The 25665-nt window shown below is 46.0% G+C and overlaps 1 protein-coding gene across 1 annotated transcript in view; it reads left to right on the top strand.

The window, feature by feature from the left end:
• SLC4A4 (solute carrier family 4 member 4) overlaps positions 1-25665 on the top strand; it is a 151174-nt gene that overhangs the window by 4583 nt on the left and 120926 nt on the right. The window contains exon 2 of the mRNA XM_029085268.1: positions 13714-13893. Coding sequence (XP_028941101.1) covers positions 13714-13893 — 180 coding nt within the window. The remainder of the gene's footprint in view (positions 1-13713; positions 13894-25665) is intronic.

Raw genomic sequence — 25665 nt, 5'->3', positions numbered from 1 at the left:
TGGTAGAAAGCTGTGTGATGCCATAAGCCCAAGATTATTACTTGGTGGTTGGATCAATGAGGAGAGAGCTCGAGGGTAAAGATAACTGGGAAAATCTTTACCTTTATTAACAGCAGGCAGAAGCTGGGAGAAATGAGCTGCTTTTCCCGTTTACTTTGTTTTCTTGTTCTTCTCTCATCCCTGCCCTCAGTTTTTGATCACTGACTGTAGGCAGACCTTCTCCATTTTCAGAAATAACAAGAAGACCTGTTTCATATCAGTTAGAGTTTTTAATTGCTTCTGAAATAAATACGATTAAAAAATTAGTCAGATGAAATCTCAGCACAAAATGGACGTCATGAATATTCTTTGGTACCTGTAATTTATATGCAGAGAGTGAGTAGGCTGTATTTTGCTTTGGTCAAACTGAGGCAGGCTTTGCTCGTGCAAAAGCAAAAGGCTGAGGACTCAGGCCCTGCCTTTTTGCTCTCTTTTCTGTACAGCAGCTGGCACAACTCAGGAGTGGCAGGCACAGACTGGGACCTAAACGCTGCCCCACACAGCTAGTAACAACAAGATGGGTGGTTTGGATCTTCTCAACTTTCAGTTATCTGGATGAAAGATTTCAGATGAGCTTCTCTCCAGCTTTAATTCTCCATGACACTTTGCAGGATACGGAAATGTGGCGTTAACTGGTTTGTCAGAAGTGAGAAGGTCTAGTGCTGCGACTCCACTGCAGACTTATGATCATATGGTCAATCCCTACGGAAGAGTTGGGAGCGGTTTTTGTGTATGTGGACTAAGTAAGTCAACAGTACGAGTGCTGGGAGGTCTGTCAAGGATGAGTCACTCATTAAGTGGTTTGTTCAGAAATTTTTGGCGTTAAGATAATCCCACTTTTCAGTCATTCCTTAGCTTGATGCTGGGCAATCTATGAGTGGGCAATTTCCAGCTGGTGTCTGTCCTCCCCATCGTGGTCATTGCACATGTCTTTCATCTGTGGTCAGCAATCAGCTTTAGCTTTCAAGTTGCTGGAGTTGTGTGAGAAGGTGGGGATGCCAACCTACTCCAAGCTCTGTGAGAAAAACTGTGATCCAAGTTGAGATGATGATAAACTGACTTTACATAAGGTAGTGATAAGTTGGCTGTGCACGCAGGAGAAATGGAGAATATGTTTTAAGAACAGCTGAGTCAATAGCTGATGTGGTTTGCCCGTGGTGAGGGAAAGGTTGTGTTTTCTTTTCAGCAGTGATAAGTCTCACACTGACCCATGCTGTGAGTGTGAGGTACGTGGCAGTGCAGGAAGGGCTTGCCATACCATTCTGACCGTCACTGGCTTCTTTCCATCTCCCAATCAGTTTAGAAACAATCATCAGCTTTCTGACCTGGCAGTGAAACTGATTTTGCTGAGGACCATGCTAATTAGGAAGGTGGCCCTCACCAGGGCACCTTACAGCCTTTGATGGGAGCAACTTCTCCACGTGGATGTTTTCAGTTGCTGGGGCCATCCTGAAGCTGCTGGTCCCTACCAGGAGAGTGCAGGTGCTTGGATAGTGCACAGTGGTCCAGACCAGGGACATGGACCTCTGTTGTCTCAGGGTGCTTATGATAACAACTCTACAAAGGTCAGTTATTAAGCTCTCTCTTCTTTTGCGCTTCAGCTTGGGTAGATGCTGCCCAGCTGCACTGTGTGAGTAGGCTGGTGGTGTGGCTGGTTTGGTCCTATCTGAAATGTTAGGATTCAAGTCTAGGCTTGTTTGACTGTCTCCTCCCACCCAGTGTATATACCTTTGTCTGCCCAACAGCTCTTTTTTAAGGTACAGTAATAGTGGATATGAATAGTTCAGGATGGAGGCTGAAGAATGGACACAGCCTGTGCTCACTCTTCAGATGTGCTGCTTACCCTTCCTGAGGTTTTCTGGGACTTGTAAAATTAGAAGGTGGCACAAACTACATTGGGGGGGCCCAGTTGCAGTTGTAGGATGTGTCATGCCAGTGCTGGCTTTGTTTGGCTGTATTTAGCAAACTGTCACAGTTTTTGCCTGTTCACTGAGTTGACAGATTTCATTTTAAGAGACGCAGTCGGTGCCAGAAATGAAAGCATAGAGGAGCAGTGAAGGTAAACAGCAGAACACACTTGGCAAACAGGGGAAGAGACTGTGGCAGAAAGTGGAAGATACCTGACCCCGTGTCAGGGTTGGGGTCCTTCAAGCTTGGCCATGTCACACAGTCACAGCCTTCCCGTAGCTGGGGAACACAGGAGCGTCCTTCCCTCTCTCGTTCTTGGCAAACCCCAGGAGACAGAGTGGTGGTTTAGGTAGATCTCTGCCTGGCACGTGGCAGTTGTACATCTTGTTTCTGTTGCTAATCTCTCCCCAGCCTTTGCTGTTAGTTCTTCAGGCGTTGGACAATGTGCTGCTCTGTGCAGTCATTGATGGTGATTAGGAGTTCAGACCACAGCGTTTGCTTCAGAGTTTGGAGAGCAGATCTCAGCAGTATGACTTCCTCTTGCTTGTGCACAAGTGATAAAGCAGCAGCCATCCTCTGGTACCCAGAAAGCAATCTGAGGTTCTTCCTCTGAAATGGGGGCAGCAGTTGGGTGCCTTAGTCAGTCTGCTACAGCTCTTACTTATATTGGATGGTGGTCTAAAACCTACCAGCATCTATGAACTCAATGGTGCCAAGTACAGCTTGGTATTTGTTTGGTCAACCTTGGTAATGAATGAGATGGAAATATGGAAAATAAGGCCATGATTTTCAGCTAAGATGGGCTATTTTGGGGGGTCATTTCAGAAGGGGACATAATTTTAAAGGAACTGTGGTCAGTGCTTGAGGCAGATGCCAAAAAATCCAAAGTTACCATGCTTCCAAACAGCTGGACCTGAAACTGAAATCAAACAGTCCAGCACGGCTCCCCTCCCTGCCCTGCTCCCCAGAGCTGTGTGTTTTTAAAGTCTCCCTTGTCTTTCCGTGGAATGCAAAAAGTACTGGCCAGATGAGATCAAATCACAGCAGGACAGGTTCGGTGGCTTCTGTAACCTCTCACAGCTCCAAAGAAGAGAGAAAGAAAAGCAGCTTATGGGGTTGTTGGTAAGAGTCCCGCAGTGGCTTATCTAAAGCTCGGTGAGAATACCCCAAACACATGTTTATTGTTCTGTCTGAACAATGTCCACCTGTTAATTCACTGCCAACTTCCTTCTATTTTCCTGTCATGGAACAGTACCTTGTAGCTGTCATCAGTGTTTGTCTTCTGGGCTCCATATTCTGATCCTTTCCTAGCAATTCCTAGCGCAGTTTTTGGTGCCTGACTTGATCTGCTCCTTCTTAACAAACAAGAGTTTTGTAGGATCTTCAAGAAGTCAAATGAAGACCTCGTTTCATTTCTTCATTTTCTTTTCCTGTGTAGATAATCTCGACTTGACTTGATGTCAGCTCTGTCTTTCAGAGCCATCCTGTTCTTCAGGGCACAGCGCTCACTTGCCTTTTAAACGTGCTTCACTGGAGCGGCCTCTGCATCTCGTTAGGAATCTGGCAGTTCAAGTCTGGGTCATCGATGGGCAGCGAGCAAGCGTAGGTTTGAAATTGAGAAGTGCAAGCTTTAGACAGATGTCTAGGAAGACTTTCCTTCTGGCTAACTCTAGTGTTGTTACTTGGGAACCTTTTAAAGACTGCAGTGGTCACTTTACAGAAAGATTAAAATGACCTTGTGAAGATATTCAAGTTCTAGAAGCCTGATAATATAGAAAAAAAACTCTCCGATTTACGTGCCATCTTCCCCTACCCAGCTCAGTTCCCTGCCCCTGGCAGTGGTGGTAGTGAAGGACTGCGTGTTAAGATGTGATGTGCAGCAATACAAATATGTAAAATGATCTTTGGACAAGTTCCCTGCTCAATTAAGTAACTGCATCTTCATTGCTGATGCTGGGTCCTCTCTTGAATACTTCCAGCTTAGCTATTAATTCAGGGTTCTTTTGTCAGAGCTGGCAGAATTGAGGAGAACCCTGTTGTTTCTAACCTTGTCCCTTGCAATTCCATGTGTCAGCTGTGTAGGAGCTTGGGGTTTGTCTCTCTTGGTGCCTCTGTTTCTCTTTTGCCCTTTACTGCAGCTTTCTCGTTGCAGGCTGTTCTCCTGATGGCATTTATTGGGTTGTGAAGTCCCTGCTCAACCTCACGGTTGTCTTTTTTCAAGTAGTTGGTCCCATCACCTGATGGATTCACACTGACCCTTTTCTTTATCCCACACACCGTGGAAGCATTAGTTTATTGCATGGTACTATTGTCTTAAAGGCCCTTATGCCTCAGGGCCTTCCTAATGTTGATTTTTTCCAGCTACCTGGTTACAGACTTGTGCTACTTTATTCCACTCTTTTCTCTATTGACATAGAATCATCGAATGGTTTGATTTGGAAGGAACCTTTGAGACCATCTATTTCAACCCCCCTGCCATCAGCGGGGACACCTTCCACCAGACCAGGTTGCTCAAAGCCTCATCCAGCCTGGCCTTGAACACTTCCAGGGAGGAGCAGCCACAGCTTCTCTGGACAACCTGGGCCAGGGTCTCACCACCCTCACACCAAACAATTTCTTCCTCACATCTCATCTCCATCTCTCCTCTTCCAGTTTCAAGCCATCACCCCTTGTTCTCTCACTCCCTGCCCTTGGCCAAAGACCCTCCCCATCCTTCCTGGAGCCCCTTCAGGTACTGGGAGGCCGCTATAAGATCTCCCTGGAGCCTTCTCTTCTCCATGCTGAACAGCCCCAACTCTCTCAGCCTGTCCTCACAGCAGGGGTGCTCCAGCCCTCAGATCATCCTGGTGGCCTCCTCTGGACTCACTCCAGTAGGTCCATGTCCTTCTGACATTGGGGGTCCCAGAACTGGACACAGCAGTGCAGGTGGGGTCTCACCAGAGCATAGTAGAGGTGAGAGGGGGACAGCCACCTCCCTTCACCTGCTGGGCACATGATTTCTTCTGCTTCTCCCAGCCAGTCCCTTATCTAGCATCCTTTGTCCAACTTGAGGCATCCACCTGCTATTGCTGATCCTGTGGCAGTCTGCTCCCAGTCCCCCAAAAACCTGAGGTCCCCTTCATGGGCAGCTCTTGCAGAGAGGTAATTTTGTGCCCAGGCATCACCACTGTAAGTCATAAGTGCATCTTTCTGCGCTAATGAAGTCATTGATGTGACACAAAGCCAGGTCTGTCCCAGTTGTGTGGGCTGCCCTCTCTCTGCCTTCTCTTTTGAGGGAAGCACATTTGTTCCCTGGTTCTGTGCCTGATGGGGATATTGTGCTGTGGGGAGCAGGAGGGGTTTGGATGTGACTTATCTCCAACTGGTGTTTTAGCTTGTTGAGATTTCACCCAGATTTCAACCGAGTACTCAATGAATCCTCCTGCTGTTTACCTGATGGATGAGTTTTTACTCGCCTGGAAAATCAGTCACTTGAATATCAGGATGTTCTGAAAAGCCTGTGGGTTGGGTGTGGTGAGCCTGGGAGCCTGGTCAGCCCGTCAGGAGGATTGATGATGGTTTGCTTTGGTTTTGAGTTCCTGTGTCTGTGTTCATATGCCTTAATGGGAATGGTACTTGGCTCTTACACGGTGCTAGGAGGAATCATCATGTTCCTTGCTTCTCCTGCATGAACCAACCCTGTTCACTGACAGGCCTTGTGAATGTCCATGTCTTTGCTCCTAACCAGAATTTACATCTTCCTAATGTATCATTGAAAATATTCTTCTTTCCTTGTTGTTTTCGTGGCCAGTGTTTTCATCTGTGTGGAAATTAATACCCTTTCAGATGGCTCCTGGGAAAGTCTTGGGTAAGATACAGTGATTGTACAGGAGGCAATGGAAGAGTGGTTTCTGTTCTGCTGGTTCTCTGAAGCGGGGTGTCACACAGACCTTGTGTCCCATCCCGTGGAGCCTTTTCTTCTTGTTTCTCCAGCTGATTTGAAACTAAGCAGGGCTTAGTTTGGGACTTGCTTAGTGCTACTTTTAGTATCTCCCTTTTAAAATGGATGGTCTCTGATTTATTTGTCCTTCTGGACCATCAACTCTTTATGTCTTTTATTTCCTTGGATTCTCACACGAAATGGGAAGTCCACTTCTGCCTCCACCCCCAGCTGCTCTAGCCTGGCGTGACCCCAGCAGCCTGTCAGCTGGTGCCACGTCTCGCTGTGTGCTTGGTGATACACCGACACCTTCTTGGCCACAAAGGTGTGCCGAGCCATCTTCTGCTGACAAAGCACGTGGCGGGCTCCATCCCCTGCCTGTCCCCTGTGAGCTGTGGTAGGTGCACATTCCTACGCGCTAGACGTGGCTACGGAGCAAGTGTTCATGGAGTTAGTAAGTCATTAGCGGTAGGAGTGAAAGCCATACCCTCCTGGGATGTGTCAGAAGCCACATCAGTAAGTAAAGCTTCCCTGCCCTGGGGGTGTGCTGTGTTTCAGTTCCATCCAGGTACCAGACTGATAGCTAGGCTACGGAAATGAGCAGAGAAGGTGAGAAGGGCACCCCTTTCCCTGCCTGTGTCTTCTTCTAGGTCAGCCATGCCCCAGGGTGAATTGGCTGGTGCATCCTGAGCAAAGCCCTTGGTTCAGGGAGCCTGAAATGTCTGTCCCAGTCTTCTCAGAGAGCCTGGGTGCACACGGCTGCTCAGTGCAGGAGGCGTGAGTGGCCAGTGGAGAAGAGCTGGGCTGTGTAGACATGTCAGTTGTAACCACATGAGCCTGTCCAAGCCTGATGGGGTTTTACGTGACTCTCCCAGTTCTTTGGAAAGGAGCCTTGAAAGTTAAAACAAGGACCAGGTGAAAACTGCTCATACTCAGCTTATTTTCATTGATTTCCACATTTTCAGTGTTAGATTCTGGTCTTCTTCCCTTCTGTGGTGCCAGTTTGAGATTCTTCATGGGCTACTCTGACCAGGCTCTAAGTCTCACCGGCCCTGGTCATGTGGAAGGGATTCTGTGTGAGATGTTATGCGCCAGGCAAACTTTATCCTTTGATCTGTAACTTTCAGCTCCTTTCTCCGAATGACCAAGTTTTGGTTTTGCTAAAGCAGAAGCCATTCTGCTCTCACCATTTTCTTAAAAGACTTAGTGCTTAAAAATGGAGAAGATCATAAAGGAAGTGATCTCTTCCTGCTTCTTTTGTTTGGCTGTAGATATCTGGAAGGAGAAAAGATTTTCAGTCTTACACAGTGTCAGGCTTAAAGTCTGCTCTTGGTCATGCACTAAGGTTGCAGAAGGCTGTAGGCTGAGCTCAGTGTCCAGATGAGTGCAGAGACCTCAGGCACAAAAGGTGTCACCACACTTAGATAATCTAATCATATCTGCTGATTTACCTTTTTAATTTATTTTTCTCGTGCTGAGGCTCTGATTTGAGTTTGCATTTCTTACAACACAGGTTTTTGAGTAGTACGCTACCTTTGAATTACTACCATGGCCACTGGTGGTGTATTCTGTGGATGTGTTGAAATATAGGGTACAAAAGACTTTATGGGAAGACTGTTATTTCAGGATGAAGATCTCCAGAACCACCTAAATTTAAACTCCATGAGAAACCTGAGCTCTACAGCTCTCCATAGGTGTGTCGTGCATCAGGTCTGTTGTATATGAGTTTTCTGGGAAGAGCTGGTTTCTTACCAAGGCCGTGGTAGGAAGTGATAATACTCTTCAAGGCAAATATGGTTGCAGAGCTGGTTTGGGAAACAACACCCGAACTAGAGATTTTTCTCCCTATAGATGTGTTTTGTTGCATGTACACCGTGTCTCTCAGTCTCTGAAAGACTGCTGTCCTTTCTTCCTGGGACAGAAAAGGATCCTCACTGACAAAGAGCTCAGGATAGATTCCAGCCTTGTGCCACAGCAAGTGCAAAAACACCTAGACAGAATTATGGGTATAGAGGTGTAGGAACCTGCTGTGCTTGAGGCAGGTCCTGGCTTTTTCTCCTGAGGAAGCCCTTGGGAAGCTTTCTGCAAACCTCAGCGAGTGATGGGGAGCGAGCACCTGAAGGGAGGTGGGGGTTGTGTAGGTAGTAGGTGATCAGGCTGTGCTCACACACAAATTGGGCTGTGTGAACACCCACGAGGAACCAGCGGTTAGCTGAAACTTTACCAGCTCAGACAACTTCAAGCCTGAAGAATCCTTACTGTTTTTATTTTTCTGTACGCTTTTTTCCCCTCCTATGTTTGCATTTCTTTAACCCTCACATTTCCTTACATGGAATAACTCAGAAAAGAAACAGCGTGGTGTTGTGTTTGGGGTCTGACTCATTGGGGCAGGTGTCTGGAGGTGTCCTTGCTTTTGTGCACGCTGGGGTCAGCACCCGAGCTTGTGCAGCGTGCACAGCTGGAGATCTGGGCACTTCCATTCCCAGGGTGTCAACGAGACCATGCTTGGTCAGGATGGAGACAAGAGATGAAGCGATATTCTCGCAGGCAGGGAGGGAATGCTGCATTTTACAGAACTTCAATTTGGTAATACACGAGTGGGTTTTCATCAGTAAAAGTGACTCAGGGAGTCTCCTGTGCCCAAACTCTAAATCTGGACTCTGAATCATCAGCTGTTAGTCTTTAATAGCTCTTAATAAAGCAAAAGATGTGGTTTCAACCAACATTTTTCCAGGGGGGGGCAAAATGCCTCTCTGATGATGACTGCTTCTTGCTCTGTTAATAATCAGATGGGATGATTTTGTTCTGACTTCAGTGCACAGTGAAGTTTCTCCTCAGGCACGAGAAGCAAACTTGAAAAGTTTTTGCTATGGCATGTGTTAAGGTCAAAGAAGCCACAAATAACCCACCACTGTCCTTCAGATGGGAAGAGGTGCCACTGGGACCTGCAGATCTTGCTGTGCATCTTACCTACGAGGTTCTAGTGTTGTGAAACACCTGCCTCTGGTCAACCAAAACAGCTCTAAAAATTAATGAGGTGCACACAGAAGCTCATAATTTTCCTGGGGGAGAGCAGGGTGGGTGATGGGAGCAGCCCCCAGAAAAGGCTGTGAATGCAGAAGGGGCCACAGGAGGAAACTGGCAATTAGTCCCTGTTGGGTGTGTGAGAGAAAGTTCTGGCTGAGCAGGACCTGGATACCAGCAGGAGTTGAGGACTTGGCTCTGTGCTCCCCATCCTCCACCAAGGCCCAGGATAATGGTGCCGGCGTATGTGTGTCACGTTACATTTCCCAGGCATTGCCATTTGGAGCCAACAGTTCTCATGGGAAAGGCTCTGTTACCCCGGTGAGTAGGAAATGTCTCAGAAACCCAGAGCTTTTGAGAGTACGTGTCAATTGTTTCCTTCCAGGCGCTTTGGGAAGGGAGCCTAGAAGTTTATCTCAGCATTTGCAACAATATAAACAGATGCCAAGCACTTGAAGTACGCAGAAAAGGAAAAGGTTGTGCTTGGCCTCCCTGGACGGACTGGGAGGCGGGTGGGGGGAAGACAGAAAGCAACATTTTAAAGTCTCTCTCTTGCAGAATAGGGAAAAGCAGCGAAGTAATGCAGATATTTGCATGTGTGTATACAATTTAGTTTCATGTTACTGAAATCTGTACTGTGCACACGTGGTCAAAAGATTAAAGAGATTGCCCAGTTCTGTTGGCAGCATATTACAGTATTAAGACTACAGGCTTACTAGGATGTGTCTCTATTATCAAGCTGACCGCAGGAATTACAGCGAGGCTAAGGAGGACGTTGTTTGAAGGCAGGTACTGGAATCACCCCATCCTTGTGCAGCTGGCTTTGGGGTGCTGTCTTGGCTGTCAGAGTCCCTTGGGAGCAGCTACCACTGCCTTGTCTGTCCCGGGGCCACCCCAACCCTACAGCTCAGACAAGATTTCCCCTTCTCTGTCCCTATGCAGCGCTGATGCCATCTGCCATGGTAAAGCTGGTATTTCCAGTTGCTGGAATAGCTTTCCTGGTTTCCTTTATCAGCCTAGAGCTAAATGACATCTTGACATGTTGGTCTGTAAGGACTCGCTGCAGCTGTCCCCAGCTTTGGCACTGTGGCTCTGCCGTCCCCTCTGTGGTGTGAGCCTGTTTCTCAAGGGTGGCAGTGCTGGCACGCTGGGCTGCAGGCAGCAGATGCAGGTCCCTTTTCTCCTGTCACTGTTGTCCTGCCTGCTTTTGGACCTTGCTCGACCCTGGATTTCTGTTTCTTTTTTAGTCCCGCTGCCTGAGATGGCAAGTTCTGAGTGTCTGGTACTGTACCTGACAGCTGGGCAGCTGCTAGCGCCTGGCAGCAGCAGGAGATGCTCATGTAGCAGGGAACTTTTAATAGCTCAGCCTAGATAATACTGGCCAAAAAGTATCTGTACTGTCACTCAGAGAGATTTTCACTAACCCTTTGTAGCTGTTAATTTATATCTCGATACCACGGACACTATATACCTTTGTGTCTGTGTTTTATTAATTAGTGTGGTCTTCTGCATAATTGCCACGAGCACATGAACTTGAGCTTGCTGCAGCACTCTCACCACCAGAACGATGATGGATCCATTTCAGGGCCATCACAGGCGCTGTCGCACCGCCACGTCTGTGAGTGAGAAGGGAATGTCAATATAAGCCTCTGCTTTCTATTACAGTTTCCACATGACAATTACTTTGGAGCCAAAGTGTATCACACTTGGTGCCAGTCTGAGGATGAACATTTTTTTTTTCCCAAGTGATCATACTGAAGAACAATTTTTTTTTTCCTTTTCAGTGTGTTGGTCCTTGAGAATTAAGAATGCAGTATTGAAGAAGCCTTTTTCAGATGCTTTTTTATACTTAAGTAGGTCAACAACAGCATGCATTTAAAATTTCTAATTTGTCCTCTGTGTTTGCTTTTCAAAGGAGCTGCTGCTGGAGATGAGTGGATCTCTATAGTCTTGCTGGGCTATAGAACATGGATGTAGATGAGTATGAGACAGTGCATGTAGGGCATGAGCTGTTTTCCTAAGCTTCCAGCCCAATCCCATCATTCCATTATTGGCAAAGTCCTTGGAGAACTTATTTTAAAGTTTAAACACTTCCTGGAAGTGTTGAAGGCCAGGTTGGATGAGGCTTTGAGCAACCTGGTCTAGTGGAAGGTGTCCCTGCTGCTGGCAGGGGGGTTGGAACTGGATGAGCTTTAAGGTCCCTCCCAACCCAAACCAGTCTGTGATTCTGTGAAAGTTGCTATCAAGCAGGGCCACTCTGATCCATCAGCTTTTGAAAAGGCCTCACATGCTTTCTGTACGAAAATTCATAGGCAAGAAGGGTGAAGGACTCTCTGGATTCTACAGCTGGCCTCAAGAGCGTGTGGAATTCACAATGGCAAATGCAGGGTTGTTTTTCATTACAAAGTTAGTTTGCGTGGAAATTGGGCATTTTGTGCCTAAACTTCCAGTTGTTCAGTCTCAAAGATTGGATTTATCATTAAGAAGGAATTAAAAACCCATCTTGAAGCATCTGCTGGCTGCAGACTCTGGCTTTGCTGTTGTGCTAGCATTACCAGAGCAGCACATAGTTGCAAATAGGTGGTTCATCTGGAACCTTGTCTTGCTGCTGAAAAGCAAACAGTGGTAATAGGTGCAGCTTGCAGGGGAAAGGAAGGATCAGTGCCTACTCTGTAATGAGGGAACGGTGGTGGAGATGGGTTCCTGGCAAGGACCTGTTTTCTCTCTAACTTTCTCAAGTGAGTGACTGTTTTATCAAGTGAAGCCTGACTCGTGTTACTGGCTTGTTTTTATTCTTATTCCTGAGCTAAAGGGAGTGTGGCTGCTGCAAAAGAGAGAGGAGGATTTAGCTCTAAGCTGAACGGGGAGGTGTTGCAGAGCTCTGTGTACAGTGACACAGAAGCACCTCTGGCTCTGGACATTGTCACCCTCATCTTTTTGGATGCCCAACAGAAGCTGGACAGAATTTCCTCTGGTTTCAGGAGTGATGTGATTTCGTGTTGTGGGGTGTGTATCAAGAGGGTGTTTTGGCTGAATATCTTCTGTGGGAGATGTTTGGAGTCAGGACTGAGGGGTATCTTATCTGTGCTTCCTGTTCAAAGCCACAGCAAAGCCACGGAGGCTGGGATCCGGCGGCTGCTCTTCGGGGAGTTTCCCTTCTCTGTGGGGAGGCACTGGCCAAATGACTTGGGGTGGAACAGTGCTGTGGGATGGAGCACAGCTCTCCAAAAGTTGTAGCCTCTGCCTTCTCTTGACTATGTCATCTGGTGTGCTCGTGTGGGGTTTGAATAGCCGTGCATGCCTGCGAGCTGTGAGCACACACTAACAATAGATGGATGAGAGGTGACCGAGACAGCGACTCCGCAGAGGGACAGCTCTGCAGAAACACTCTGCTGGGAGCAGGAGTGGATAACTGGGCCTACAGATAAATACATTTGTTCTTAGGTGCATCTGTGGCTCGTTCATTCAGATAAATGTGCTTCAGTCAGGAACAGGGCATAGCTGTTTGTCTGAAGCTTTCTGTTTGGCTCCACTGAGCCATGATTAGGAAACCAGATTTGGTCAAAAGCATAGAATACAGCTATCATTGATCCCAAATTAAATCTGAAGGAGCTGTTTATAAAGCTTACAGTAAGTTGTCTCAATTACAGTGGCCTTCCAGTACTTGAAGGGGCTCCAGGAAGGCTGGGGAGGGACTTTGGCTAAGGGCAGGGAGTGACAGAACAAGGGGGGATGGCTTGAAACTGGAAGAGGGGAGATGGAGATGAGATGTGAGGAAGAAATTCTTTGGTGTGAAGGTGGTGAGACCCTGGCCCAGGCTGCCCAGAGAAGCTGTGGCTGCTCCTCCCTGGAAGTGTTCATTGCCAGGTTGGATGAGGCTCTGAGCAACCTGGTCTAGTGGAAGGTGTCCCTGCTGATGGCAGGGGGGTTGGAACTAGACAATCTTTAAGGTCCCTTCCAACCCAAACCATTCTGTGATTCTAGGATCTGGGCACAGAAGCTGACATGCAGAAGCTGTCTCTAAGCACAAGGAAAGATAGTTATCCCAAGCTGGTAGAAATGCAGAAAGCCTTAAAAATAAGACTTTTTTCTCAAACTCATCAAAAAGCCGTAAGAATTGGCAAATGTGGTTTAAGTGCTTTAGTTTGAAATGAAAGTTTATACGAAGGGGAAAAGGCATGTTTTGTGTTTACAGTCAGCATATGAAATTTGGCACTTTTCTTATTTAATTTTTATTTTGAAAAGTGTTAAGAACCTAGAAGTTTACAGTAAACTTGTGTTATTAGTCCTTCCTCACCTGCTGTGTTACAACAGTACCCTAATGGTACCTGGATACTTGTTATACAATGGACTACACAGGCAAGTGATGTAAGTTTTGTCGCTCTGAGCTCTTCAATTAAGCTGGATTGGTTTGCACCAGGTAGATGTTATGTCCAGCCAGTGTATTTGGTAAAACAAAGGGAAAAATGGATGTAGAATGTTTTTGAAGAGCACTGTATTCTATATTGCACCATCAGCACCATGGCCTTCTGTGGTTTTTATTTTTATTTGTAAATGAGTCACAAGGACAGAATAATTATCAGCGAGTCTGCACTGGTATGCACTCCCAGAAATGACTGTACAAAAAATACTCTTCCAAATGGAAGCTAAAGAGCTCCAAGCTGATGTTTGGAGACAAGAAACATGGTGTTAAGGAATGTTAGGCCAGCAAAGAAAGATGCTTCTCCTCCCTATTTGAATGAAATGCGGCATCAGCTGTGCTGGCCAATGATGCACAAACTATCCACAGTCAGAGTTAATGTTTCTGTGCTTGTGTTCTCTAGGTCATCACACTATTTACATTGGGGTCCACGTGCCGAAGAGCTATAGGAGAAGGAGGCGTCACAGAAGGAGACCTGGGCACAAAGAAAAGAAAGAAAAGGAGAAAATCTCTGAGAACTACTCCGACAAATCAGACGTAGAAAACGCCGATGAGACAAGCAGCAGCATCCTTAAACCACTCAGTAAGTACTGGTTTCAGTTGTCACTCGTTACAATGGTCTGTTGTCTGGTGATCTGCTCATGATCTGATCGTGGAGGAGGAAACCAGATGCACAAAAACAGTCTTCTCCTGTTGCAGAGTCAGAGTAGTCCTCATCAGTTGCTGTCCGATGGTTGCTGTGGCCTGGAAAAGGCACAGGTTGGAGCAGACATTTCATCCCTCTGTATCACCTGAGTTTGCTCCTGAGCTGATGCCAGCCAGGAACAGGCCAAATTTTAAAAAGCAATTTGACACTGTGTGTAAAGAGATAGCAACGAAACAGGAGGACTGAGCAGATGCCTAGACGGATCTATTGCAGCTTCTGTCCTGGCTCTCAGGATGTGCACCCTCTCTAGAATTCAAGCTCCCTGTGGTTTCAGCTAGAAACAGCCTCAGAGGAGCACCAAGGCTGTGAGAAACATACCCACCTGGGATTTGGCTTTGTCTTGTCAATACCTTGTGGTGCTACTAAGTCTTTTCTCTTCAGTAATTGACCAGTTGTAAGTTCTGCAAACAAAAAGAATCAAATGTAGCTTTACTGTCTGTTTGTGTATCTGTAGGGGTTGAATATCTGGATTTTGGTAGGCAGATGAGGTCAGTTTTGGATGCCCTTTACCTCTTTTTGTGCTGAAATTGTTAACCAGAGGAGAGAGGTCTTTATCTGATGTCATCAATATGCTGTTCTCTGGTGACTTCGTAGGATAAAAGTCCCATTCCTCTGTTGGCCACAAGCTTGTTCTGAAATCTGGGGTATGGCTGCTTACATAAAAACTGGGGAGAGATGGTGACAGCCTGCTAAAATGGGAACATGCTAACAAGGTCTGAATATGGGAGAACAGCCCAGGATATGATAGAACTCAGATTGTTGAGGCTAATTCCAGATGGTTGGAGTCTTATTATAGTTGTTTGTAAGTCGGTAAATGCATCCTGTGTGAGAGAGAGGAGCAAGCAGAGGTTGTGGGATCTGATCTTTGATTGAAGAAATAGCTGAATTGTTCATTTTGAAATGGTGTTGCTGGGTAGTTGCTGCACATAAAGACTCTAACAGGGGATCACATCAATCATGTCTTCAGCCCAGGGCCCGTTGCTCTTGGTGGTGCAGATAATTCAGAGAGCAGCAACTGGAAAGGAAGACAAGTCAGAAGTTAATTTGCTCTTTGTAGCTGTAGTTCCCTTGTTGTTACAAAGAAGTTTTATTGTCAATGCTCAGAAACCAGGAGTTGGTTTTAAACTGAAAAACTTAATTACCTGTTTTCAAGAACTCTAGATATTTTAAGTTTAATTTTTATATTTACATCTCTCTCCTTCTTGGGCGTGCAGGTGACCAGATCTGTAGAAATTCTGTTTTGGCTTCTGGATGTAGCGATATCCCAGGGGAATAATTTCCACAGGCTAATTGTGCCCCCACGCTTGAAAGCCCGTTTCTTCCACCAGGTTTTGATTTTTCTGCCTTTCATTTTGTTTGTCGTCGTTTCTGTTTTGTGTCATTTGAGGGAAGGGTTAATGATCTTTTTTCCCTCTGTGGTTTCTCCAGGTTACTATGTTCTTGTCTGCTTTTTATCTGCACGTGAAAATGTGCAGGCTTTTCATCTCTCTCTAGCTGAGAATTTTCCCATCATTTTTTCCACCCTGACCTCTTTGCACTACATCTTTTTGGAGTGGAATCACTTACATACCACGTAATATTCCAAGTGTCCCATGCAGCAGCTTTAACACTACATTTGTAAGGGTTTTTTTTTTGTACGGTTCAGTGTCTCATGTATCCAGATCCTTTCCCAGGTTCTTGCAGGGACTTGCTGTTTTGCGCTGGTGGCCAGGTCTTTTTACGAGCTGGCACAGTTAATTTAGAACACTGTAAAGGATAGGAGTAGGTCAGATTACTGTCTTGAATTTCCAAACATTGAATTACATGTTGCCTCATATCCCCAGGTTTTTTTCCCTTCTGAAACTCTTCGTGGCTGACCTGAAATGTTTCCTACACTTTTTTTCCTTGCAAGCAAGCCCTTCTTCTCTAGTTCTGCGTATGTGGTAACGCCTGCCTCCCTTCAGAAACTTCTGCTATTCCACTTCTGACATTCTCCATCATTTGTAAATGGCTCTTTATTTCCATTTTGTTTTCCATCTCTTAGGTGGTTGCCAATCTGAGATGATTGTTGGATATTCAGACTGTTCCAGCTTTAAGTGTTTCTTACTGGAACTTTGATGAAGGCTTTTTGAGGGTCTGAATGGCTTATCCAGCTGCTGTGTTCACTCTCAGTCACAGCAAGCGTGTCCAAGAGAAGACCAGTTCTCTTCAGACAAAGCTTACCAGCTTAGTCTCATATTCCTTACTGCCAATCATCAGAAATCTCAGTTATAACCCTGTTTTTTTTAATCTTCATCTATTAATAGTAAATAAATTAGAGGTTTTGTGGCTCAAATTCAGTTTCAAAAGAAGAAGAATATGAGAAACGAAGAACTGGGGAATTTTTAACATCAATTTTAATGGAGTTAGGAGAAAGCTGAAATGAAATCTATTACATCTATTTGAGACAGCTGTCAGTAGAGAGTGTGTGGCATCAGAAGGTGAAATATTTGTTAGGGCTGTGTGGTTTAGTAGAGTGGGACAGAAAGAAGGTGTTTGCTACCAAACAGGGGTGCCAGTTGGACAGTGGCTGCGTTGTGGCCAGGAAGGAGAGTGGTTTAGATTTTGCTTTTCTTCTTTGAAGGGGGTGGGGGGGGAAAATACCAGAAACTGAGCAAGAGGTGAAATGCCAAGTGTGGAGACAACCAGAGAGTGAGCATTAGTCTTAGCAAGCTTGAAGTAATTTTACAGGGATGGATTCTTACAGAGGGACTGCATCTGTCAGAGCTGGGCCAGCTCTGCAAGGGCTTGCTGGGTGTGCGTGTGGGCTACAGAGTGTTTCCATGTTGTCAGAAGAGGAGAAGAGAAACCCTGTGCTGGAGAGCAAGGAAAGGAAATCCTGAGCCCGCTGTGCTGTCTTACGCAGCTCAACGCCTTCCTCGTGGAGAGACCCAAGAATAGAAGAGCGAGGGTGTTGCAGTTGCCAGGATTAAGGGCTGCTGGGACAGCTGTATCAATGACCTTTGCATAACACGGCTTTGCGTGATGGCTGGCTGTAACCAGGGGCTCTGTCACCGCTAAAACCGGGATCAGGTTCAGCGTGCTTCCTCGTGGGCCGCGAGGAACACTGGGTGGTGGGTACCATGTGTGAGACGCTGCCTTCAGAAAGGCTGCCCGGGGGTGGTGGCTTTAATGTGTGCTCGTTTAATGAGGTAATAAAATGAAAGTGCTGCTTTTGCAGTTATTGGTGAGATGAAGGGACTGAACTGGGGGACATGTCAATCTTTCCCTTAGAACTGGAAGATTTTGGATTCTTGCATTCTGTTTTGTTAACAAAAATATAAATATTTTTTTGTTATGTTTTGTTTTGTTATGTTTTAAAACAAACAAAATCCAATTTTACATGAAGAAAACCCAGACATCTTGAGGGAAGGTACGGTGTGTCTCAGTGTATAAAACCCAGAATTTGCATAGCTCCTTCTGTTTGTTGATTTGTGCAATTATTCACTTGGCCAAGTGTTAGACACTGTCAGTTCAGCTGGCTTCTAACCGGTAGTTTATTTCATTTTCAAACACGGACAAGCATATAAAGCTTGATTTGAAAGTTCTTTAATAACATAGTTGTTAAAATAATTCCTAGAAGTTTAGGAAGCTACTTGCTTGTCTCTGTTCACTGAGAGCTTTGTTTTTACTGAGTAGAAAGCTTAAGCCAGCTTTGATTTGCTCCATCACTCGTGTTTCTTAATCTGACCCTCTGGGCTGTGAAGACTAAACCTAGATATCTTACCTGAAGATGATTCTCAGCTGCTTTGGTGAAAACTGGGCAATTGGATTTTAACCAAATCTGGATTTGACTCACCAGGTCAACCTGCTTGTCCCACAACACACGAACCTGAAGAAACATGTCTGTGGATACAGGCAAGAGAGTGAACAGGTCCAGAAGTGCAGACCTTCCCTGTAAATGTTTCGTTCCAGTTCCAAACCAGTCTAGCTGCACTTCTGTATTTAGGATTTGGTGCAGTCTGGAAATGTCCATTTTTTCCTAATCTGTGTCCAGTTTAGTCCAACAAGCCAAACTCTGATGGTTTATAAACAACCTTCAGCTCTCCCATCTAAAGAGAGTGTTAGGGAAACAGAACATATGCAGATGTGTTTTATCCTAAGTAAATTATTGCTTGGGAAAGATACCTCCTTCAAAAACCCAGCCAGGGATATTCTCTGATACCCTTGAGGAGGAGGCTCGAAGGCGACGTTCTCTCCGTAGAGCCCTTCCAGTCTATTCCAGCCCTGCAGGGCAGTCTCTGCGCTCGGGGAGAAAACTGGAGTTCACACCCTTGCTCTGAGGCAGGACTGCTGACACTGGTGCTGACTGGAATGTGGTTGCCTCGAACTGCAGTGTGTTACAAATCCAGATCCCAGCTGAAGTGTACCAGCACCCTGTTTCTAAAAGCACCTCCTTGAACCAGCTCGGCCCTCCTTTCCGCTTCAAACCAGGAGGAAGGAAACACTTTTTAGCAGTGGTTGTTCTACACTGTCCAGGAAGCTGGTGTACAAGTATTTTTGACATGAAAAAAATAAATGTATGTATTACTACATTACTAGTAAGTGGGCTTTAAATATCCTCTTCTTATCTGCCTAAAACACACATAAGAGTTGGAAAACAGGTGAAGATTTATACTGTCAGAACAGTGCAAAGGAGCAAGGTCAGCATGTTGAGAGACAGTGAGTAAAATGGGGTTTTCAGAGGGAAGGTTTAGTGATTTGTTGTAGTGCAAATGGCTGGAGCGTTGACCCGCTGGCATTTTGGGCATATTTGATTGGTTAACTAAGGTTAATGCACTTGGTGGGGTGAAGGAAAGACTCACCTGGCCAGAGAAGAGGGTTGGTGGTGGGAAGCCACCAGAGGCTTATAAGCCAGCGTGGGTCGAGGTGTCGTGCCTGGTTCTGCCTCTGCAGGTTGGCCGACTGCCTATCTCAGTATGAAGTGGAAGGTGTAGTTTGCTGTTCCTTGCAAGGGAGGAGACAAGGGAGGAACAAAGAAGGCAGAAGTTTCTTCTTCAAGACAGGCTGTGATTTGAATCCATTTCCCTCTTCCTCATTGTTTTTTACAGATGTGCGGAGATTTTCCCATGAGGAAATGCATCTCTGCTTGATCTGGGAAGGGGTTTCTTCTCGTTGTCTGGTTGCCCTCCCGGTTAGTTTGGCTCACCTCCCTGGCTGTAACACAATGGAATGATGTCTGTCACTGTCATAGCAGGCAGCGTGTAGACACCATGTTGACGTACACTGCCATAAGAGATGCTCCACAGTGATGCCTGTGCTTGTGCAGGACTTGCTCGGGTTGTCCTTGGCCTGGCCCAGCCCTGTGTCCCTAAACACACAGCACGTGCAGAAGGTACAGGGTAACAAAAATCATAGAATCACAGAATGGTTTGGGTTGGAAGGGACCTTAAAGCTCATCCAGTTCCAACCCCCCTGCCAGCAGCAGGGACACCTTCCACTAGACCAGGTTGCTCAAAGCCTCATCCAACCTGGCCTTGAACACTTCCAGGGAGGGGGCATCCACAACTTCCTTGGCAAAAATACGAATCTCTCCATTTTGAAGCTCTGATAGTGCGTTTAGAACACATGTGCTTGGAGTATGAGGTACAGACTTAGGCTGACATGAGTGATTACACTTCAGAAGAAACAGAAGCAGAAAAATACACGGTTCTTTGACAGAATGGAAATTCTCATTGTTGTTCAGTTGATCTGTGCGTGGCCTCTGGTTTCTGGAAGGTAAGAAACTGTCTGTGTGTATTTGTGACTCTGAATTCAGTGGCTGGGGTCAAAGTCCTTTTACAGGCAAAAATGATTCCAAGCAAATGGAGAGCAAGAAGCCCAAAATATAAAATACCTGTCCCTTTCCAAAATAACTTGGGGGAATTCGATGTGCAGTCAAGGACGAGTGTTATAAGCTATAAAGTGATGACTTGCAGTTCTACACCTCATTTCAAGCCCTAAGGCATTTTACACAAAACAGTCACAACACGTTGCTGGTAACAAAAGATGGAAAATTCTCTGTCCTTTGGAGTGATGCTAAACCTAGTTGGCATAAATATCCTCAAACCTGGTTTTCAGGAAGTTAACTAGAGGCATCACTTGCTTTTTTAATTTTTCTTCTTCTCAGTTTAAAAAGCAGAGGTGAGAAGGTGTGGACATGGCACTTCTGTGCCCCACACTGGTGAGAAGTGGTGCTCTCTTCTCTGCCCTGTAGTGTTTTTACAGAGTGGTAAAGCCGCCGGCAGGTTTGGGGAGGACACAAGCCGTCACTCACAATTCATGGAAGGAAGGCAATAGGCAGGTGGATTGCAGCATCTGGTGTTCTTGAGCAAGGTCTTTCTCCTCTGAATCACAAAGTCTCGCTGACCACCTGACTTCAGCTTGTTTCCACTTTCATTTTTAACAACATTATGTGGAAGTAGGATAACGAAGGAATTTGCTTTGATGGGACAGTAAGCTGCCTGCTGACATGACTCTTGAGTTGTAAACATGGGGATGTCTTCATCCTCCTCATCCCAAGTACAGTGCTTTACGTGCATGTGAGCACATACTTGTACACGTAAATGCCCTGCCCTTAAAGACCAAGAGAGAGTCTTGGGGAGTTCCCTTTGCTGAAGGGCTCTAAGGTTTTGGCCTCAAGTTGCACCAGGGGAAGTTGAGATTGGATGTGAGGAAGAATTTCTTTGCTGAAAGGGTTCTGAGGCATTGGAAGGGGTTGCCCAGGGCAGTGGTGGAGTCCCCATCCCTGGAGGGATTGAAGAGTCGTGTAGACACAGTGCTGAGGGACATGGGTTAGTCAGGGACTTGTCAGTGTTGGGTTCATGGTTGGACTCGATGAGCTTAAAGGGCTTTTCCAATCCAGGCCATTCTGGGATTCTGTGTGATTTTTCCCTTTAATGATACGTTATTGCTATTGACCAAGAATAAAGGTTTTATCCCACAAGTTGTACCCCTTACTGCAGCGCTGTAGGGTTGACTCTGTGTTTCTGTTAAAACTACTTGTAGGTCTGAAAAACTGTTGTTGCCAAAGTGAAAGACTTGTCTAAACTGAGCATGACACTTAAGAAAATGGAGCGGGAGGAAAGGAAACGCAGTGTTCATAGTTTCCTGGGCACGGGCATTCAGGGCACTCTGCCCCATGCAGTGCTGCCCTTCAGCAGTGACTGTGCTTCTTAGCTTGGGCAGTGGATGCAGCAAGGTACTGCGACCCAAAAGCAACCAGGAGTAACGGGGGGTCCAAGAAACTAATAGACTACATGTTGTAATAGAATTTTCTGAGCGCTTGCATCCATGAAGAGAGTAAAACCTGATTTTTGGCTGGGGTGAAAACATTGACAGGTATATAAATATAACTGCAGAATGTGAATTTGGGAAAACCTTAAAGAAGGGAGAAGTGGTTGTGAGCTGAAGGTCATCTTTCATTTTACACTTTTAGTTGCAGTTCTTCTGCTTACTGATGGTTTTCCTTGCCAGTTGAAGGGTGTAACTATAATCTTGTTTATAGGACACAAAACTAGAAATGGGGAAAAGAGGTTAGAAATCTGGATCTGTCTGTTGGAGTGGTGTCTAGAGGAACCAAATGGGAAGAGAGAGGGAAGGGGTGACATGTCATCACATCAAAGGTTTGGAAAGGTTTGCAGTTTCCTCAGAGAAATTATTCTTCCACCTCTCAGCAGTAGTTCTTGAACATTTTATTTAAAAAAACCAAAAATCTCTCTTGAGCCTTCAGATGTGGGTTAGGAGGAGGATTTTGCTGAAAGAGAAAACATTTCATGAAGGCACTGTTTGAGGCTTGTGCCGTCGTTCTGGATGAAGCACATCTCTCCCAGTGAAGGTGAAGCTTGATCTGGATGGACGAGATTTGCTATGTGTCCCTGTGTAATGATGGCCAAGCCTCATCCCTCACCGTGGGTTAATATACACCTTGTATCAATTCTAATTTAAATGCAGCCTTCTCTCAAAACTGAGTTCTGTGTTATCTGAGACTAGGGAAGCTGGAACTCCAGAGAATCCCGCTTGCTTGAAGCTTGCTGTCGATTTTGGGCACGTGTGCTAAGACTTTGCGCTCAATACCTGCGTTGAAGCAGTGCTGGGGAGGATGTTTGTTGTGGAGAGAGAACTGTAATTACCTCTAATAGATTCTCTGAACCTGACAGATCCTGCAGCCTCAGTTGGCACCTTTTTTTTCTTCTCTTTTCTTTTTTTGTTTTTAATTGAGATGCCTGGCGATATAAAAGATGTTGTGGTGAGCAGCCTTGCAGCAGGAATTACGCCAATTTGTTTTCAGTGGAGGCTTTTTCATTTTTAATCCAAGTACAACAGTTTGTCTGTTGCTTCTGGTTGATGTGTGACACCCTGAAGTTGATGGCATTAATAGCCTTAGTTTCCTTGACATTATGGTTTGCTTCTTGCGTAATTAATACTTTTTTTTTTTGGTCCTTTCAGGTTCATCAGGTCTTCTAGTGAGTCTAAGTGCCTAGATAAGAGAGTAGTGCTGTGTGTATGTTTAGGAAGAGTTTTCTATCATCTGTCCATCGAGTGCAGTACTCTGAGTGGTGCTAGCTAGGTATCCCTGGAGGCCAAGCTGCTCTGCTTTTTTGCTGTGTTCTCTCACTTTTCAACATGATCTGTATCAGGAAAAAAAGCTGAAAATGTCCATTGACTCCTTTGTGCTCTTGTTTCTCTAAGTGTTTCATCACGTCCATCATTCGTGCTGAAATCTGCAAGACCTGAGCATATGTGCAGGCGCTTGTGGATCACTAACTGTCCCACCAGTGGCTAAATTACAATCTGTTCACCTCATGCTTCACATCTGTTGAGAACCATCATATTTTGATGCATCTCTGCCTCTTTGCTCAGTAGCAGTGCTTGTGAAGAGTTTGCTTACACAGGGCCTGAAATAACGTTTAACATCTACCATCTAAAACAGGGCTCTGAATCATAGAATCACAGAATCATTAAGGTTGGAAAATACCTCTAAGATCATCAAGCCCAGCCATCAACCCAACACCACCATGACCACTAACCCATGTCCCTAAGTGCCACAGCTACTCGTCTTTTAAATGGCTCTAGGGATGGGGACTCCACCCCTGCCCTGGGCAACCCCTTCCAATGCCTGAGAACCCTTTCAGCAAAGAAATTTTTCCTAATATCCAGTCTAAACCTTCCCTGGTGCAACTTGAGGCCATTTCCTCTTGTCCTGTCACTGGTTCCTTGGTAGAAGAGACTGACACCCACCTCTTTGAAGCAATACCTGCCTGATCTGTTGGTACACCTGCCTGCAGCTCGAGCCAGAGACTTGCCTGTGCCTGGGACGCTGACAGAATTGCTCCTGTTTGTCTGAAAGCTGAGTGTGAGGCGACTGTTTAATTGTATGTCTCTTAAAAAATGTGTTTGTGATCTCTTTGGCTGTTCTTAAATGGTCTTCCTACCTCTTGATGTGCAGTCTGGTTTTCTATGAAGCAAATGTCAGGTATTGCTTCCCAACTCGGCACATCTGCCTTGCAGGAAAAGATCCTCTATTATGGAGAACATCCCAGTTGATTTCCAGGGAGGAGGAGTGGAAGGTGCCAGTCCAACTGCAGAACAGTCCATCTGTAATGAGATCTAATTGATTCAGCAAGGATATTGAAACATCAGTTTAGGAAGGCTCAGGCTTGGTGTCTACCTTGGAAGTTCATTAAACTAGCAGCTATAAATAGCGAGAGACAGCCACAGGATTGAAATAAATACACCTACTTAGCAGAGCAGATGCAGCACAGTCAGAGGATGTGCCAAGAGTCCTCTTTCTATTAGTGCTGCTGGATTTTTCAGCAATCCAATTTCTTTCTTGGCTCTTGCAAGACATGGGGGTGGGATTTTAGAAGAGCTTTTAGCTTCAAGTCACCACAGTAAGAGCAACGACAGAGCGGTGTTGAGAACCTTTGAAAAATACCAGGCAGGATGGCCTAATATCTTAATATTTTATGTAGGGAAGATGATCAGGGAGACTTTCCCATAAACATAAGGGAATCTTTGGTGTCCTGGTATTCCACAGCCACACGGCTGGTGGGTTGGTGCGAGGTGGTGGAGTCAGTTGAAGCTTGCCTTTTTCTGCCCCTCCGATCTCCAACGCTGCACGTAGCCTATTTAGGTCACACTGCAGCGGTAAACACAGAAATAATTACAGCTTGGATTGCATAAAACATGCCCTCTGCATAGCTGGGGGCCCCTCGGAGCCAATCCGGGGTGCAGCTGGCTGAGTGCATGGGAAAGGGCATGGGAAGGTGCTGAGGGGCAGGCGGGCGGTGGGAAGGGTGCAGGTGAGGAGGTCAGCCCTGCTGCTGACACAGCCCTCGCGGCTGCTCTCAGCCTGCAGAGGAGAGCTTGCATAACGCCAGGAGAGACCGCTAATGACCTGGGCTGGACATCTGACTGCCCGGGGTAAAGCTGCCTGCGTCCTGGCCATGAGTGTTTGGTTAGGGACCTTCTTCTCATGGGTCAGGCTCTCCAAGGCAGGACCCCTTTCATCCCTGGCAAGTCACCTAGTTCTGTGGTTAGAGCTCACTCGCTCGCCTTTCGCTGCAGGGGAAGCAAAACCTGGAGTTACGTGAGGTTTCAAGATGAATATTTTTGGGTTTGTGGGTGGATTCGGGGAAGAGGCTGTGACCTTGAAAATGCAGAGGAAAGATGAGGTGAGGTTACTCGAAGACTCAGTTGACTAGCAGTTAGGAGGACTTCTTGTAGGTGTGGCAGTGACAGAGGAGAGGCATGTGTAGGAGGGAGGTACTTTGAGCAGCAGCTAGACCCAGCTTCCTTTCACCCCTTGGTTACGCTGGCCCTCGTTGGCAGGAGATGGCCTGGATGGCATTTCTCTTCTTCCCAAGGCTCTATTCTCCCTGCAAAGGCTCCCAGCTCCCGCTGAGGCACTTGGATAGGATGAAGGCACTTGGTGATATGAGGTTGGGTCTAGATGTGAAGTGTCACCCTAGGCAAAGGCTTTCTTCTTCTTCCTGGCAAGAGTGCAGGGCTTTTCTCAGATGGTTAATTACAGAAATTGCTTTCTTTGCAACACCTCTTGATGCAAGTGTTGGGGTTTTTTTCTTTTTTAACTTGCCTTGTACATACACTGATCACATAAGGGCTTCTTCTGAGCACTTGGGTTTGTTCAAAACACCTTGCGCTTCGCTTACACGTGACATCCACCTTCTTTAGATAATGGATGACACGTGTTCCCTGTTCCCAGCTAAGCAAGCGGGGCAGCTTTTTATCGCTGCCAAGTGTGTTCCCCTGCTCTTGCCTGCACCCCTCCCCTGTGTTACATTTTCCCCTTTTCACCCTTCAGTAAGTTTTCTGAAATAATTATTGAGGGGGGTTTTTTTGAGATCTCACTCTGACATAGAGCAGAACTCTTGCATCTTTGCTAAGCTTTCATTCCTCGCTTGTGACAGGTGGGAAAGGAGCCCAGTTGGGGGGGTTTTGTTGGGGTTTTTTTGTTCATTTATATGCTTTTTTCCCCTTGCAAAGTCCAGATTTTGGGTAGGTGTGATAAAAAGTAGGGCTAAACTGTTCTGCCCTCAGTAGGTGCATACGGAGACTGCCATGCACAGTAACAAAAAATGATCTTTATGGTGCTGCTGGTTGTTGAAGCAAATACTGAGTGCCTCTGGT

Source organism: Antrostomus carolinensis, unplaced genomic scaffold (genome assembly GCF_000700745.2).
Source record: "Antrostomus carolinensis isolate BGI_N321 unplaced genomic scaffold, ASM70074v2 scaffold826, whole genome shotgun sequence".
NCBI classification, from domain to species: domain Eukaryota; kingdom Metazoa; phylum Chordata; class Aves; order Caprimulgiformes; family Caprimulgidae; genus Antrostomus; species Antrostomus carolinensis.
This window is presented reverse-complemented; position numbering and strand designations above follow the sequence as displayed.